General features: G+C 35.5%; 2 protein-coding genes across 2 annotated transcripts; both read right to left on the bottom strand.

The window, feature by feature from the left end:
* Positions 1-5,932: 5,932 nt before the first annotated feature.
* Positions 5,933-10,096, bottom strand: LOC109054265 (C-factor-like). Its single transcript, XM_042719822.1, has 5 exons — positions 8,745-10,096; positions 8,411-8,598; positions 6,977-7,138; positions 6,756-6,866; positions 5,933-6,194 (listed from the first exon to the last, which is right to left on the bottom strand). Exons 1-5 carry the CDS (start codon positions 8,833-8,835, stop codon positions 6,081-6,083), a joined length of 666 nt encoding a protein of 221 aa, XP_042575756.1. The 5' UTR covers positions 8,836-10,096; the 3' UTR covers positions 5,933-6,080.
* A 154-nt stretch (positions 10,097-10,250) lies between these two features.
* On the bottom strand, positions 10,251-14,071 carry LOC109054263 (C-factor-like). Its single transcript, XM_019071555.1, has 6 exons — positions 13,872-14,071; positions 13,736-13,790; positions 13,394-13,581; positions 12,958-13,119; positions 12,737-12,847; positions 10,251-10,560 (listed from the first exon to the last, which is right to left on the bottom strand). The coding sequence occupies exons 1-6, from the start codon at positions 14,016-14,018 to the stop codon at positions 10,447-10,449; spliced, it is 777 nt and encodes a 258-aa protein (XP_018927100.1). The 5' UTR covers positions 14,019-14,071; the 3' UTR covers positions 10,251-10,446.

The raw sequence follows: 14,071 nt of genomic DNA on the forward strand, positions 1-14,071 counted from the left end.
ATATGCCATAGCTGTGCACAAGGGGTTTGTCACTGCTTCAGACTTATTTGTTGATTAGTGATGTGTTAGAAATATAATGACCCAAGGATAAAATTTCTTAAAGTTGAAGTATAGTTTTTAAAATCAGAAGTTCTGCAAAATTAAATTCAGGCATTTAAGCATAAGGCTTTAGATAAACAGATGTAAAAGCTCACAAGAAGCTCAGTCAAGTGTGTCCAGACCTTTGATTAGTGCATGATGTTTTATATATATATATATATATATATATATATATATATATATATATATATATATATATATATATATATATATATATCTCACTGATATGTTGTGTCAAATCAGAATAGCTCTTTTCACAATTCTAGGTTTAATAAAGTAGTCAACATTTGAAGTGGATCAAAACCTTTCATCAAAGTTTCACCAAAATGCATTCTTTGTCTTCAGACAACTTTGATTAACTTTTTTGATCCGCTTCAAATGTTGACTATTGTAGTAGTAGCTTGGTAAACAGTAGATCTATGTAATAGTTTATCAAATTTAAGGATATTGATTAAAATAAAAAAGCATGATTGTCTTTAAAGACGTTTATATATATATATATATGTATATATATATATATATATATGTGTATATATGTGTATATATATATGTATATGTATATATATATATATATATATATATATATATATATATGTATGTATATATATGTATGTATGTATGTATCATTTTTAATATATGTATGTATGTATATATATGTATGTATATATGTGTATATATGTATATATATATATATATATATATATATATATATGTATATATAATGTATGTATATATGTATGTATATATGTATATATTGTATATATATATATATATATTATGTGTGTATATATGTTTATATATGTATATATATATGTATATGTGTATATATATATATGTCAAATTATACCACACAAAAAGCTTATGCATTCAGATATATGACAATATTGCAGTATTGTTTGTTTAGTTTGTTTTATTGTACTGAACACACAGAGAATGAAGTTGAACATGTCAAACATTAATGACCGTTCTTATCACTTTATTTATAATAGGTAAAATGGGTATATTTATAAAATGGTAAAATAGGCTACATGGATCAGCCCTTTGATGAACTCGATTGTTTTTTTTTTTGTTTTTTTTTTGGTTTACCAGGGCATTGTTTTTCCAGTGTAGTCTAAGAATGCACCGGCATCAGTAGACGCCTGGTGGACAAACAAGGAATAACATGCATTTAAAATAGTGTAACATCAAAACGAGACCATCAGTGTGCTTTTGTGAGTCAGGCCTCATGTTCTGCTCTGTCCTGAGAGATTCCTTTATTACTGAATCTAGATTTACCTCATCTCCCCCCATGTTCATCGTTCACCCATCCTGAAAATGCAGAGGGTCTCATCTGCGTGTGTAGCAGTCAGGTAATTTGCACACAGCTCATTGGGACACTTATGACATTCAATTTCAAATATTTAATTTTTTCCATTCAGGGAGATTGAGATCTAAACTGATCTTTTCATACAGAAACATTTCCTAAGCTTCAAACCACATACAAATAAGGATTTCTGACACCTATCAGAGTCTTAAGATTCTTGTGTACCTTGCTGATGCTGTATGGGAAGAGTGGGAATGGTTCTTTCAGTACTGGCATGATGCTCATAGCCGCTGAATCCGTGGATATGTTAATCACTGCTGCTTTATCACATGATAAATGTGTTTTGTACACATTGTCATGTTATAATTATAATTCAAATGCATTTCGTCTTATTAACCACAATATCATTGCTATTGTTAAAACCACTAAATCCTAATGTAATATGTGCCAAAACACACTACAACATACCATTATTTAATGGTTTTAATGGTTAAAAGTTGATGGTTTGTAGTGGTATTTGTAGTGGAAATCAGTAGAATTTCTATGATGGTTTCTATTGTTTTTGTCAGAGGGGTCACAATAGGTTTTGAAATGTTTGAATTGCCATAAATGTGACAGGATTGCTGTAATATTGTGAAATGGTAGCGACTGTTTGTAGTTGTGGTGGGCCTATTTGGGAGAAAATCCAGGGCCGTTTTTCACTCCGAGTCCATGCCTGATTACAATTATACTGTACACTGAACACATAAACGCCAAAACATTCACATTGAATGCCGACATTTACAAAGAGAATACGAATGGATTTTTGAGATTTTTGAGATCTTTATAACGTCTTGGTATGAATTAGGAATTGGTTTAAAAAATATTTTATTTTTAATTTTTTACATTTTTTTTTTATGTTTGCGTGCATATTATGATTTCCATGGTGAATATTGACGTTTTAATGGTTGCATGTGTGCACTAATCATTGTGGCACTGAGGAAGAGCTTTTTTCTCTAAAATGTTTTGCACTTTTCACTTGTTTTTTTACGGCGTCTAATAAAGCATTAAATAAACGTTTTTATTTTTAAAAAGCAAGATAATTACTTTGTGGTCCCTTGTAAGAGTTGATTTGGAGAATCAGAGGAAATTTGAAGAATTTCAAATTCTGATCCCACCCACCCATCACACAGCTTCTTCAGTCTGCTGCCATCAGGGAGGAGACTGTAGAGTCTCCAGACCAGGACCAGCAGACTGAAGGACAGCTTCATTCATTAGTCTGTCAGGGAGCTGAACTCCCTCCTGCCCTTGCCTCCCCTCCCCTCTTTTGCCCCAGGCACCACTGACCTCTGAACCTCAGCCCACCATCACCCCCCCCCCCCCCCCCGCTTCCACTAACACACTGTGACCTGCACCAGACACTTTGTGCAGCACTGGTATGCTCACTACCTCATTCATCATTTAACTGACCTCATTCCACTAACTCTTCTGTCAGTTTAAATAAAGAAATGCTCTCTGAGATTTTTGTCACATTAATCAGACTGAATAAGCTCTTTGCACTACAATCATTATATCTGCACCGTTTGTTTCTTCACTGGTTTGCACTCTATCTGCCATGTGCCTTGTGCTGCTTTACTTATCTTTGTTTTAACATGACCTATTTGTATATTGTATAGTTGTACTTTATATTTTATCTGTATTTAATGTTCTACTGTTAGTGTTATCTGTATGCACCAAGGTTCTGAGAGTAATGCAATTTCAATTCTCTGTATGTATTGTACATGTGGAAGAATTGACAACAAAGCAGACTTGACTTAAAATGTAGGATCATTTCTTTGTGGTCCCTCTGAGGAAATGCAACTGCTTGCAAATTCAAAAGACACAAAAGTGTATGTCAGGCCACAAATTCACAAGAACTATACATGAATGTTTGCTTCGGTGTTCTCTATGTCTTTCTCTGTTGCTCAGATAACATTCATACATGCTAATATGATAAATAGCATATGGTTTTTCAACTCATTCATCTATTGTGTAACCATCTCAAGTGTAAACATAAGTCAATCTTTTCAGCAGTGGGAGGTAATAAATGAGAAAAGTACAGTTTTGCACCATCATGCTGACAAAACATCATTCGGCTTAAGAATCATCCTGCAGCCTGAATTGCCTCTCAGAGTCCTCATGCTACCCCCTTTCCACCAGATGAATAATTTTCTTCAACCATCTCAGAACTTGATAAGCAAAGTATCTGCAATATATAATACAGAAAGAACAGTAGTGCTTTATTGCTTTATTAATTGTTCTACTGTATGAAACTACATTTGATAAAAAGTAGTTATGTGTATGTCATAAATGTGTGGGCTTAAGTGCTTATGATTAGGTGTGTCATTTTATGCTTTATAGATTAAACAGGGCAGTTTGGACCTGGATTGGCACTTTCATGACCTCTTGTATAGAAGTGATATTGTTCTTCTTGTTTACCATGGTTTTGTTAATATCCTCCACCCCAGTTCCAAAAACGTTAGGACGCTGTGATGCAATCATTTGCGAATCTCATAGTCCCATATTTTATTGACAATACAACAAAGGAAACATGTTTCAAATGTTAAAACTGAAAAAATGTACTGACTGCAACACTTCTCAAAAAAGTTGGGACAGGCCATGTTTACTACATCCCCTCTTCTTTTAAGAACAGTCCACAGATGTCTGGAAATTGAAATATTTTTTAATTTCGTGATGTGTCGAATGTTTTCAACTGGTGAAAGTTCTGGGGCCTCATTTATAAAACTTTACGTAGAATTCATCCTAAAAGTGTACTTATGCATGAAAGCTAGATTCTGTGTATGCACAAAAGTTTTCAGATTAATAAAATCATTCATCAGAACCTGCGTAAAAATCCTTTTATAAATCTTAGTCAGAGAAAGATTGTGCCTAGTTTATACAATGCCTAGTTTTACTATGCATAAGCTCATCTGCATATTATTTCCATGCATACAGTATTCCCATCCATGTGACACCATATTTAACACTGTTAAAGGTACAAGACATTTAGGAGATACAGACTATAAATGCCATTTCTGCCATACAATTTACTTTGCTAAAAATAATCCAGTATCCTTGTTATATTTTAGAATAAATATATCAAAAAATATTTATATTATGTATAAAATACTTTTCAGAGAAACTTATTTAGAAAAGAGTTGATTCACAGAGTTCTTTAACACTCACCAAATAGTAGGCTATATTAATTGTTTTAAATAAATCAAATTTATGCCATTTTGCTTCTAATGTACACATATGTTTTAGGGTATTTATTTAGGCTAGTTTGGTCTACTTATATTTTGCAGTAGAAAATGCAGTTATCTGACTCGGTGCGTCACTGACAACATTTTCAAAAAATGAAACGTGCAAATCTTACCGTTTCCTTTAAATTCTGTCCTTTAAATATGTGACTATCACAGGAGTCTGCCTGCACACATCAACATCTCTGTGCAGCAGTAGTTGTACAGTATTGTCAATGGACCTATTCAAACCAGCCGATGGAGCATTCATCCACCGACTCCAGCAGTGTCTCCCATAATATCAAAGTGGGAAGTCGTGGCCTAATGGTTAGAGAGTCGGACTCCCAATCGAAGGGTTGTGAGTTCGAGTCTCGGGCCGGCAGGAATTGTGGGTGGGGGGAGTGCATGTACAGTTCTCTCTCCACCTTCAATACTATGACTTAGGTGCCCTTGAGCAAGGCACCGAACCCCCAACTGCTCCCCGGGCGCCGCAGCATAAAATGGCTGCCCACTGCTCCGGGTGTGTGTTCACAGTGTGTGTGTGTGTTCACTGCTCTGTGTGTGTGCACTTCGGATGGGTTAAATGCAGAGCACGAATTCTGAGTATGGGTCACCATACTTGGCTGAATGTCACGTCACTTTTTTTTTTTTTTTCATAATTTCCTTCTTCTCACTAAAAGTATTTTCTCATAACGTCAGATCTGCAGTTTAGTTTAAGGAGGAATTATTGTGCACCTAGCACTCCTCCCTGTCATTAAAACATAGCATGCCACAGGAAAAGTCATCAAAATATAGCGCATTCACTACAAATAGCCTATGTCTATTAATATATGAATAATCTTTAACTTCTGCATAATGACTTTATACAATCGCAGTGCTCATCTCCATTAATGAATGTCATTTTTAATCTAATTGTTTATATCAAAATTAAATTAATCTTTTTATTAACACTTACTTTTCCAGCATTTTGTTGCCCCGACCCAAATTCAAAATGACCTTATTTTTCCTTAAAAATGTAATATTTCCTTTATGTAAACATTTGATATGTTTTCTATTGTGAATAATATGTGGGTTCATTAGATTTACAAATCATTGCATTTTAATTTTATTTACCTTTACACAAAGTCACAACTTTTTTGGAATTGGGGTTGTACATCATACATAAAATTTTGAAATGTTGGTGGCAAGGACAAAATCAGGTACTACCTCCACACAGTACTAAAGCTCTATTACACAACTCTACAAACTATAGTCCACCACAGAATTCAGCACATTTAATTGATAAGAGTTTTATTGTATGAAATGGTATAAAATTGTCATGTTTCTGTCATGAATCCTTGTGTGCCCTTTTATGGTTATTAAGATAAATAGGTCAGTTTGGACCTGGATCAGCCTTTTCATGACCATTTTTTTCTTCTGGTTTACCAGGGAATCGTTTCTCCAGTGTAGTCCAGGAATCCTCCGTGCTGCTTCTCAGTGAGGCTGCCAATGACACGCAGCATCCCCTCCACACTTTCTTTTGATTCAAGTGGTGCCTAGTGAAAATACAAACATACATATAGTTCATTAACATCCATCCATCCAATTTCCCGAATTACTTGTACTATGTTTGGGGAGATGGATCCTATCGCAAAGTCTTTGGCAGGAAGATACCATGAATGAATTCGCATAACATTGGTAAATGGAAATGCCTAATAGAAAGTTTTGCGCAAATCTGTAATGGAAACGTGCCTATTGATATTGAGTATCTGAGTTTCTGTGAACTTAAATTTAACAACCAGCAGTAATGTGCAATTTGTTCCTCAGTGCTTTCAAATATCTTCAGAAGACCTGGTATATAGTGGAAACATTTAAGCTTGAGTTTGGGTAAAATTTTTCTGAAGTTGTAATAAAGTCTGTCCATTTTTATTACATTTTGGCCAGTAGGTAGTGCTGTCACTAATCACTTATTTCCCGATTACATGCAAATTATTTTGTAAAACAAAATGTTTTTATATCTTGACTGGGATAGTCACAATAGTTTGACAGAAAATATGTGGAAATCAAAAGCACCTGCTGCATTACACTTAACATGGATTCAAAGACTTTACACTCACTTTTTCTCCACCCATTTCAGTTTTCACCCATCCTGGGTGAAGGGCCATGCAGAGGATCTCATCCGCCTTTAACTCTTCAGCAGCTAACACAGTCAGCATGTTAAAACCTGCCTGATAGGTTAACGTAATGTTTGTGTTATACATCAGCTCATCGCATCAATACATCACAGGCAATGAATGGGCTCCAGTTTAACTAGTGCCAAAGCAGGACTCTGATGTACCTTGCTAATGCAGTATGGCAATTCTGGGAATTGGATATACATGGGAGGCATTCTGGTCATGGATCCCCCAACAGAGGAAATATTGATGACAGCTGCTTTATTACAGGACATGCCTGGTGTCCCGCTGGCTTTGGCTGCTGCTTGTAGATATGGAAAGTACTCCTAGTTAAAAAAGGAGAAAGGATTATATCTTTTTGATAAATAAAGCAGTAGCTTACTTTAGAATTTAGAATCACTTTAGCATTTTAGAATACTATTATGTCATTAATGAATGACTACACAGGAACAATTGACTAATGCACTATTAACATTCTAATAACTAACTCTGAAACTCTGATTAACAAATCAGTAAGTAATAGCACTCAGTTGAAAGTGGTTCACTATTAGCTAATCAGTAACTACTATTTTTTCATATCTCCTCAAGAACTACTAAGAAATACTATATACAGGTTCATAATTAATGTGAATAATCCAAAATGTATCATTAATTCTAAAGTGACCCACTAGGTAACCCACTAGTAATGACTCAAGTCTTACCAAAGCCATAAGAAGGAAATATTATTTGGATCAGTGTTCTAAAGTGAAGATCATGATAAGTCTCTAGTAATGACTGAAATCATTGTAAACCTTTGAGGCTTTCCGGGAGATATGAACAAATAGTAGTTACTGTTTAGCTAATAGTGAACTACCACTTTCAGCTGAGTGCTATTACTTACTGATTCATTAATCAGAGTTTCTTGTTAGTTAATGGTAGTTACTAAAATGTTAATAGTGCATTAGTCATTTATTCCTCTGTAGATATTCATTAATGATGGAACAGTATTCTAAAGTGTTACCAATCATTTTAGTGCAATGCCACGAACCTTGCAAACTCTGCCACACCCACTGACTAGTATTTCCCCAGAAGGACTCATTTTACAGTTTTTTTTTCAACTGCTTACACACAAAATCTTTACTCGTCACACAGTTTCTGGAACCTGACACTCAAACACCAGAACCACACACCAAATCTGCAAAACCATACACTAATTCTCGGGCTTTGACTCAGGTTTCAATTTCATAAAACATTTTTTGCAAAAGACAACACACAATTTTCTGTGTAACACACAGGAATTAATATTACAGCAAATGTGTTTGCAAATGTTTGCTTTTGAGATGTGTTTGTGATATTTTGAATGCAGTATTTCTTTCACAAGAGATGTGAGGCATTTTGCATTTTGTGTGTGCAATTCTTGGATTTGTGTGTAAAGGAAACAAAAAGAGGCAAAGTTTTGAAAATGTAAGCAGTTGAAAAACAAAATAAACTCACAAACAAACTCATGCACCGTTGACACAAAACAGTTAAAGCCCCATCATAGATTTTTAGCCAGAAGGCAGAAGATTTCATGTTTCAAACAGTTGCTTAAGAGCTTTTAACAATGCTTTCTACATTACCCTAATGATTAATAAGGGTCCTATCACATTGGTGTTGAATGTGTTTTTCATGTCTTCAACACTGCTGGTCTGAATGTTGCCACTTCCCATTTTTGCAGCATTATTCACAAGCAGGTTCAAACCACTGTTTCCCAGTAGAGATCCCACTTTCTTTGCAGATTCTTTGATGCTGTCTGGATCATCAGCATCTAAAACAAACAGAACAAATATTAGCGCTAAGGTATCAAGCAATAAAATTATATTCAAAAACCACTGAAAAAATCACTTTGAAATTCTCAAAAACTACTTTTAGTAAAAATGTTAAATGCAGCGGGAAGGACACATGCACATTTACCAAGACGTATGATGGTGATCACATTCGGATGCTTTTTCGCCAGTTCTCTCAAAGCTAAGAAAGATAATATGCATAAATAAACAAGGCACATTAGGATGTCTTCTGGTGTTTTCTTTTGTGTTAGTTATTTATAACTCACCTCAGACTTCGGTCCATCTGGGTCACGGCAGGTAGCAAAAATATGCTGTTTTTGACTAGAATCCTTCAAAAGTTGTTTAACAGTTTCTAAGCCCAAGCCCCGGTTGGCTCCGGTGATCAATATATTGCATGCTTTCACTGCTGCCATGTTCTAAGTTTATCAGCTTGGCTTATCCAACCTGCTCTTTAAGACTGCTTTATATACGAACCCAAGTGAACACCACGCCCATTCTGAACTCATGTATTGTACTGTCATACTGTATGTGTTACTGAGGTAAAGAAAAACAAGAAACATATGAAAGGGAAAAGAAAAATCACATGAATGAATGGTCAAATAGTCAGAGAGACAGCAAATTAAAAAAGCTAATATAACTGTCTGTTTGTTAATGATTTGCAACTATAATAAACAATAACAGTTCATTCAAATTAAGATGCTGTCAAAATACAATAGTTGGAATAGTGGCAAACAAATCAGGAAAATACTCAGACATTTAGGATCTAATTATTTCTTTAATAGGCAATTTTTTATATATATGTTTTCAATTATATTTAAAAGATAAGATAACTACTTTGTGGTCCCGCTTAGGAAATGCAATTGCTTGCATATTCGCAAGACAAATGTATATGTCAGGCCATCAATTCACAAGAACTATGCATACATTCTTGCTTTGCTGTTCTCTGTCTTTCTCTCTCACTCAGATAACTTTCTACATACATGCTAGTATAATTAAACAGTATATGCTTTTTTAATCTCATACTAGGCATGGGCAAATGAAGCCTCTTGAAGCACTGAGGCTCACCCCTGATTGTTCCAGGAAAAGATTCAAAGCTATGAGAGTGTCGAAAATAGCGCCATCTGGTGGTTAGTAAAAAAACAGCCAAAGTTACAAAGCCATGTTACATGCACAAATAAAAGCGCACGCTCGTGTGAGTTGAATTTCTCTCTGTTATAAATCCATTTACCCATTAAACTGTGGCATTTAATGTCAGTATCAATATTTATATGAGGTAATAAAAGAATAACGTACACATACTGTACACTTGTATGACTTAGTATTTGAAAGTAATAAGTCTGAATGAAAACTTACTCGTAAAATCTGGGAGTTCAATGTTCGAGCATTCTAACACACAAAGTGAATCATAAGCTGTTACTGTTATTAAATCTTTTCAGCAGCAGTGGGTGGTTATAGGGAAGAAATGTACATTTTTGCACCATCATGCTGATAATGTTTCTTTAGTCATTCAGCAATCCTGCAGCCTGATCCAGCCCTCAGAGTACTCATGCCACCCCCTTTCCACCCTATCAATAATTTTAATTGTGTGTAATTGATAGGCAAAGTATATGCATCATATATAGGACCATACTGCTTTATTCCTTAATTAATTGTTTTATTGTATAAAATTACATTTGATACAAAGTTGTTATATGTATGTCATAATTGTATGGGGTTAAGTTCTTATGATTAATTGTGCCATTTTATAATTAATAGAATAAACAGGGCAGATTAGACCAGGACTGGCCCTTTCATGACCTCTCGTATAGAAGTGACGTTGTTTTCCTGGTTTACCAGGGAATTGGTTTTCCAGTGTAGTCCAAGAATCCTCCGTGCTGCTCCTCAGTGAGGCTGCCAATGACACGCAGCATCCCCTCCACACTTTCTTTTGGTTCAAGTGGTGCCTGGAGAAAATAAAAACATGCATATAGTTCATAAAAATGCAGAATAAAAACAATATAGCTGAGGCAGCAATTGACACTACCAATGTGACACTACAGTATACTACGTAATGTTGAACATGGTTGGAGCATTTTAAAGCATCAGCTCACATTTTAAATCTTATGAAAGCAATAAAACAAGTGAAAGTTGTAGCTGCTCCAAAAAAATAAAAATATAAATTGACAGAATTCAAAATAGTGGATATCGAAAGCACCAGAAGCATTAAAATCAGCAAGACTGAATGAACACCACTGCATGAGTATGTGACTAAAACACCTTGTTGAATAGGCTAATAGCTAAATAATTAATCTTAATCTGGATAATAGCTACATACAACCCCAATTCCAAAAAAGTTGGGACACTATGTAAAATGTAAATAAAAATAGAATGCAATGATTTGCAATTCTTATAAGCTCATATTTTATTTGTGATAGAACATAGACAACATGTTTGAATGTTACAATTTTAAGGAAAAAATAAGTTAATTTGAATTGATGACCTCAACACTTCTCAAAAAAGTTGGGACAGGGCCATGTTTATTACAACCATTCTTTAATCAACAGTCCATAGACGTCTGGGAATTGAGCAGACCAGTTTCTGGAGTTTTGGGAGAGGAACTTTGTCCTATTTGTGACTGACGATTCTAGCTGCTCAACAGTCCTGTGTCTTACTGGTCATATTTTACTCAGTCCTTTTGAAATGTGCTTTAGCCCAGAGAAGATGGTGGCGGTTCTGGATCATGTTCAGATATGACTGCTTCTTTTCATGATGGAGCTGTGAACTTTGTTCACGATAATGATTTCTGGAGGTGTTTCTGAGCCCATGCAATGATTCCCATTACTGAATCATGTCTGTTTTTAATGCAGTGCTACCTCAGGGCCCGAAAATCACAGCATCCAATACTGATTTCTGCCCTTGTCCCTTGTTTACAAAGATTTCTCCAGATTCTTTAGATAATATTATGTACTGTAAATGATGTAATATTCAAAATCTTAACAATTTTACATCGAGGAACATCATTCTGAAATTGTTCCACAATTTGTAGATGAAGTTTTTTGCAGATTGGTGAACCTCAGCCAGTCTTAAATTCTGAGAGATTCTGCCTCTTAAGCCTTCTACACACTGCACGATTTTAGCAATCCTATAAGATCATCGCTGGTCACACTGTGCGACATGGATCTAATAAATTTGGGTACGACGATGACGCCTATTGATTCGTAGGCTTCGACGCACGTTTCTAAAGAAGAATAAAACATCATTAGTATGCGCTAGTGGTAAACAAAAAGAGCATAATGAATCACATTTTGACAGTTGTAGTTTTTATGTGTGCTGAAAAAAGTGGGAGCGGCAAAAGTGGAAGAAATAAGAGCTTGAGGTAAGTAGTTTTATGTTTTAGTGCCATGTCGCGATGATTTCATGTCGCAGTTTTACTGGTTGGTCAGTAAACGTGGGTCGTAACTGCGATGAACATGCTGAATTTCTGACTGCCAGAAAATTATCGTAGACTATCTTCGGTCGCAAGAATGTGACAACGGCCATCTTTGAACCTCTCTCACTGTACGACATAGGACCAACTATTAGGAGCCACGATCACAGAAATCGCCACGATTGTTTCACGATGCCAATCTTTTGTCTGGGTCAGCTGAAAATCGTGCAGAGTGTCTCGGGCTTAAGACACACTTTTTATGCCCAATCATGTTATTGACCTTGCCAATTAATCTTATTAGCTGCAAAATATTCCTAAAGCCGTTTCTTTTTCGTTTTGTCTTTTGGTGCCCCCGCACCAACTTTTTGAAATTTGTTGCGGCCATCAAATTCAAAATTACCTTATTTTTTCCCCTAAAATGGTACATTTCCTCAGTTGAAACATTTGACATGTTTCTATGTTCTATTGTGAGTAAAATATGGGTTTATGAGATTTGCAAATCATTGCATTCTGTTTTTATTTACATTTACAAAATGTTACAACTTTTTTTTTTAAACTGGGGTTACTGTATATCATACATGACATTTTGGACTGTTGTTGTTTCAGAGTGTTTCAGAGATTTCAAACATTTTGTATTTATATGCTCATTTTGATATGTTTCCTCCTTTTTTTGCTAATAATAAAACAAAATTGACTAATAAATCTACACTCACTTTTTCTCCACCCATTTCAGTTTTCACCCATCCTGGGTGAAGGGCCATGCAGAGGATCTCATCCGCCTTTAACTCTTCAGCAGATAACACAGTCAGCATGTTAAAACCTGCCTGGTATGTAAACATAGCCTTTGAGTTATACATCAACTCATGCCATCAATACTTCACGGTCAATGAGTAAGATCCAGTTTAACTTGTGCCAAAGCAGGACTTTAGTCTACCTTGCTAACACAATATGGCAACACTGGGAATTGTTTATATAAGGAAGGCATTGTGCTCATGGATCCCCCCAAAGTGGAGATGTTGATGACAGCTGCTTTATTAGAGGACATGCCTGGTGTCCCGCTGGCTTTGGCCGCTGTTTGTAGATATGGTAGGTACTCCTATACACAAAACAATAAAGAGAAATAACAATGGTGCAGCAGTGTCCAGTTAAACTGTTTTAAGCTTTTATTTTGGTACAATACTATGAAGCTTGCAAAATCTGCCATATCCAGTGACTAGTTCTTCCTCAAAAGCTCTAATTTTAGTAGTCTCTTTACAATAGTAAATGGCCCAGTCTAGATGTTTAGACATAATGCCACTGCACCAACACATTTAATTTTTTTTAAAGACAAACTGTTGTTTCAGAACTATTAACTATGCTTTCTACATTACCTTAATGATTAATAAGGGTCCTATCACGTTGGTGTTGAAGGTGTTTTTCATGTCTTCGGCACTGCTGGTCTGAATGGTGCCATTTGCCACAATGCCAGCATTATTCACAAGCAGGTTCAAACCATTGTTTCCCAGTAGAGACCCCACTTCCTTTGCAGACTCTTTGATACTGCATGGATCATTAGCATCTAGAAGTAATAGAACAAATAGCAGTTCTACAGTTCCATAATAAATATCTTGTCTCAGTAATAATATTACCGAATCTCAATAAGAAATCAATGACATCTGCATTGTTTCCAGTTGTATTTTAAAACGCACAAAGAAGGACACATGCACATTTACCAAGACGTATGATAGTGATCACACTTGGATGCTTTTTTGCCAGTTCTCTCAATGCTAAGAAAGATAATATACATTAAACAAGGCATATTTGGATTTCTCCTGGTGTTTCTATTTGTGTTAGTTATTTACAACTCACCTCAGACCTTGGCCCATCTGGGTCACGGCAGGTAGCAAAAATATGACGTTTTGGACAAGAATCCTCTGTGAGTTGTTTAACAGTTTCTAAGCCCAAGCCCCGGTTGGCTCCAGTGATCAAGATATTGCATGCTTTCACTGCTGCCATGTTCTGGCAATCTGCTTCGATGTGTCTACCTGTAAAACTGTTTTGTATGTGCA

The sequence above is a fragment of the Cyprinus carpio genome, chromosome B3 (genome assembly GCF_018340385.1).
Source record: "Cyprinus carpio isolate SPL01 chromosome B3, ASM1834038v1, whole genome shotgun sequence".
NCBI lineage: Eukaryota > Metazoa > Chordata > Actinopteri > Cypriniformes > Cyprinidae > Cyprinus > Cyprinus carpio.

What these genes read in the sequence shown, in the direction of transcription:
- LOC109054263 (XM_019071555.1), bottom strand. Translation starts at nt 14,018, where the DNA reads ATGGCAGCAGTGAAAGCATGCAATATCTTGATCACTGGAGCCAACCGG. An exon ending in CAGATGGGCCAAGGTCTGAG is followed by an intron (nt 13,791 to 13,871) that starts GTGAGTTGTAAA and finishes TTATCTTTCTTA; the next exon opens with GCATTGAGAGAACTGGCAAA. An exon ending in GACCCTTATTAATCATTAAG is followed by an intron (nt 13,120 to 13,393) that starts GTAATGTAGAAA and finishes TTTTGTGTATAG; the next exon opens with GAGTACCTACCATATCTACA.
- LOC109054265 (XM_042719822.1), bottom strand. Translation starts at nt 8,835, where the DNA reads ATGTGCCTTGTTTATTTATGCATATTATCTTTCTTAGCTTTGAGAGAA. An exon ending in GACCCTTATTAATCATTAGG is followed by an intron (nt 7,139 to 8,410) that starts GTAATGTAGAAA and finishes TTTTTTAACTAG; the next exon opens with GAGTACTTTCCATATCTACA. An exon ending in CTGAAATGGGTGGAGAAAAA is followed by an intron (nt 6,195 to 6,755) that starts GTGAGTGTAAAG and finishes TATTTTCACTAG; the next exon opens with GCACCACTTGAATCAAAAGA.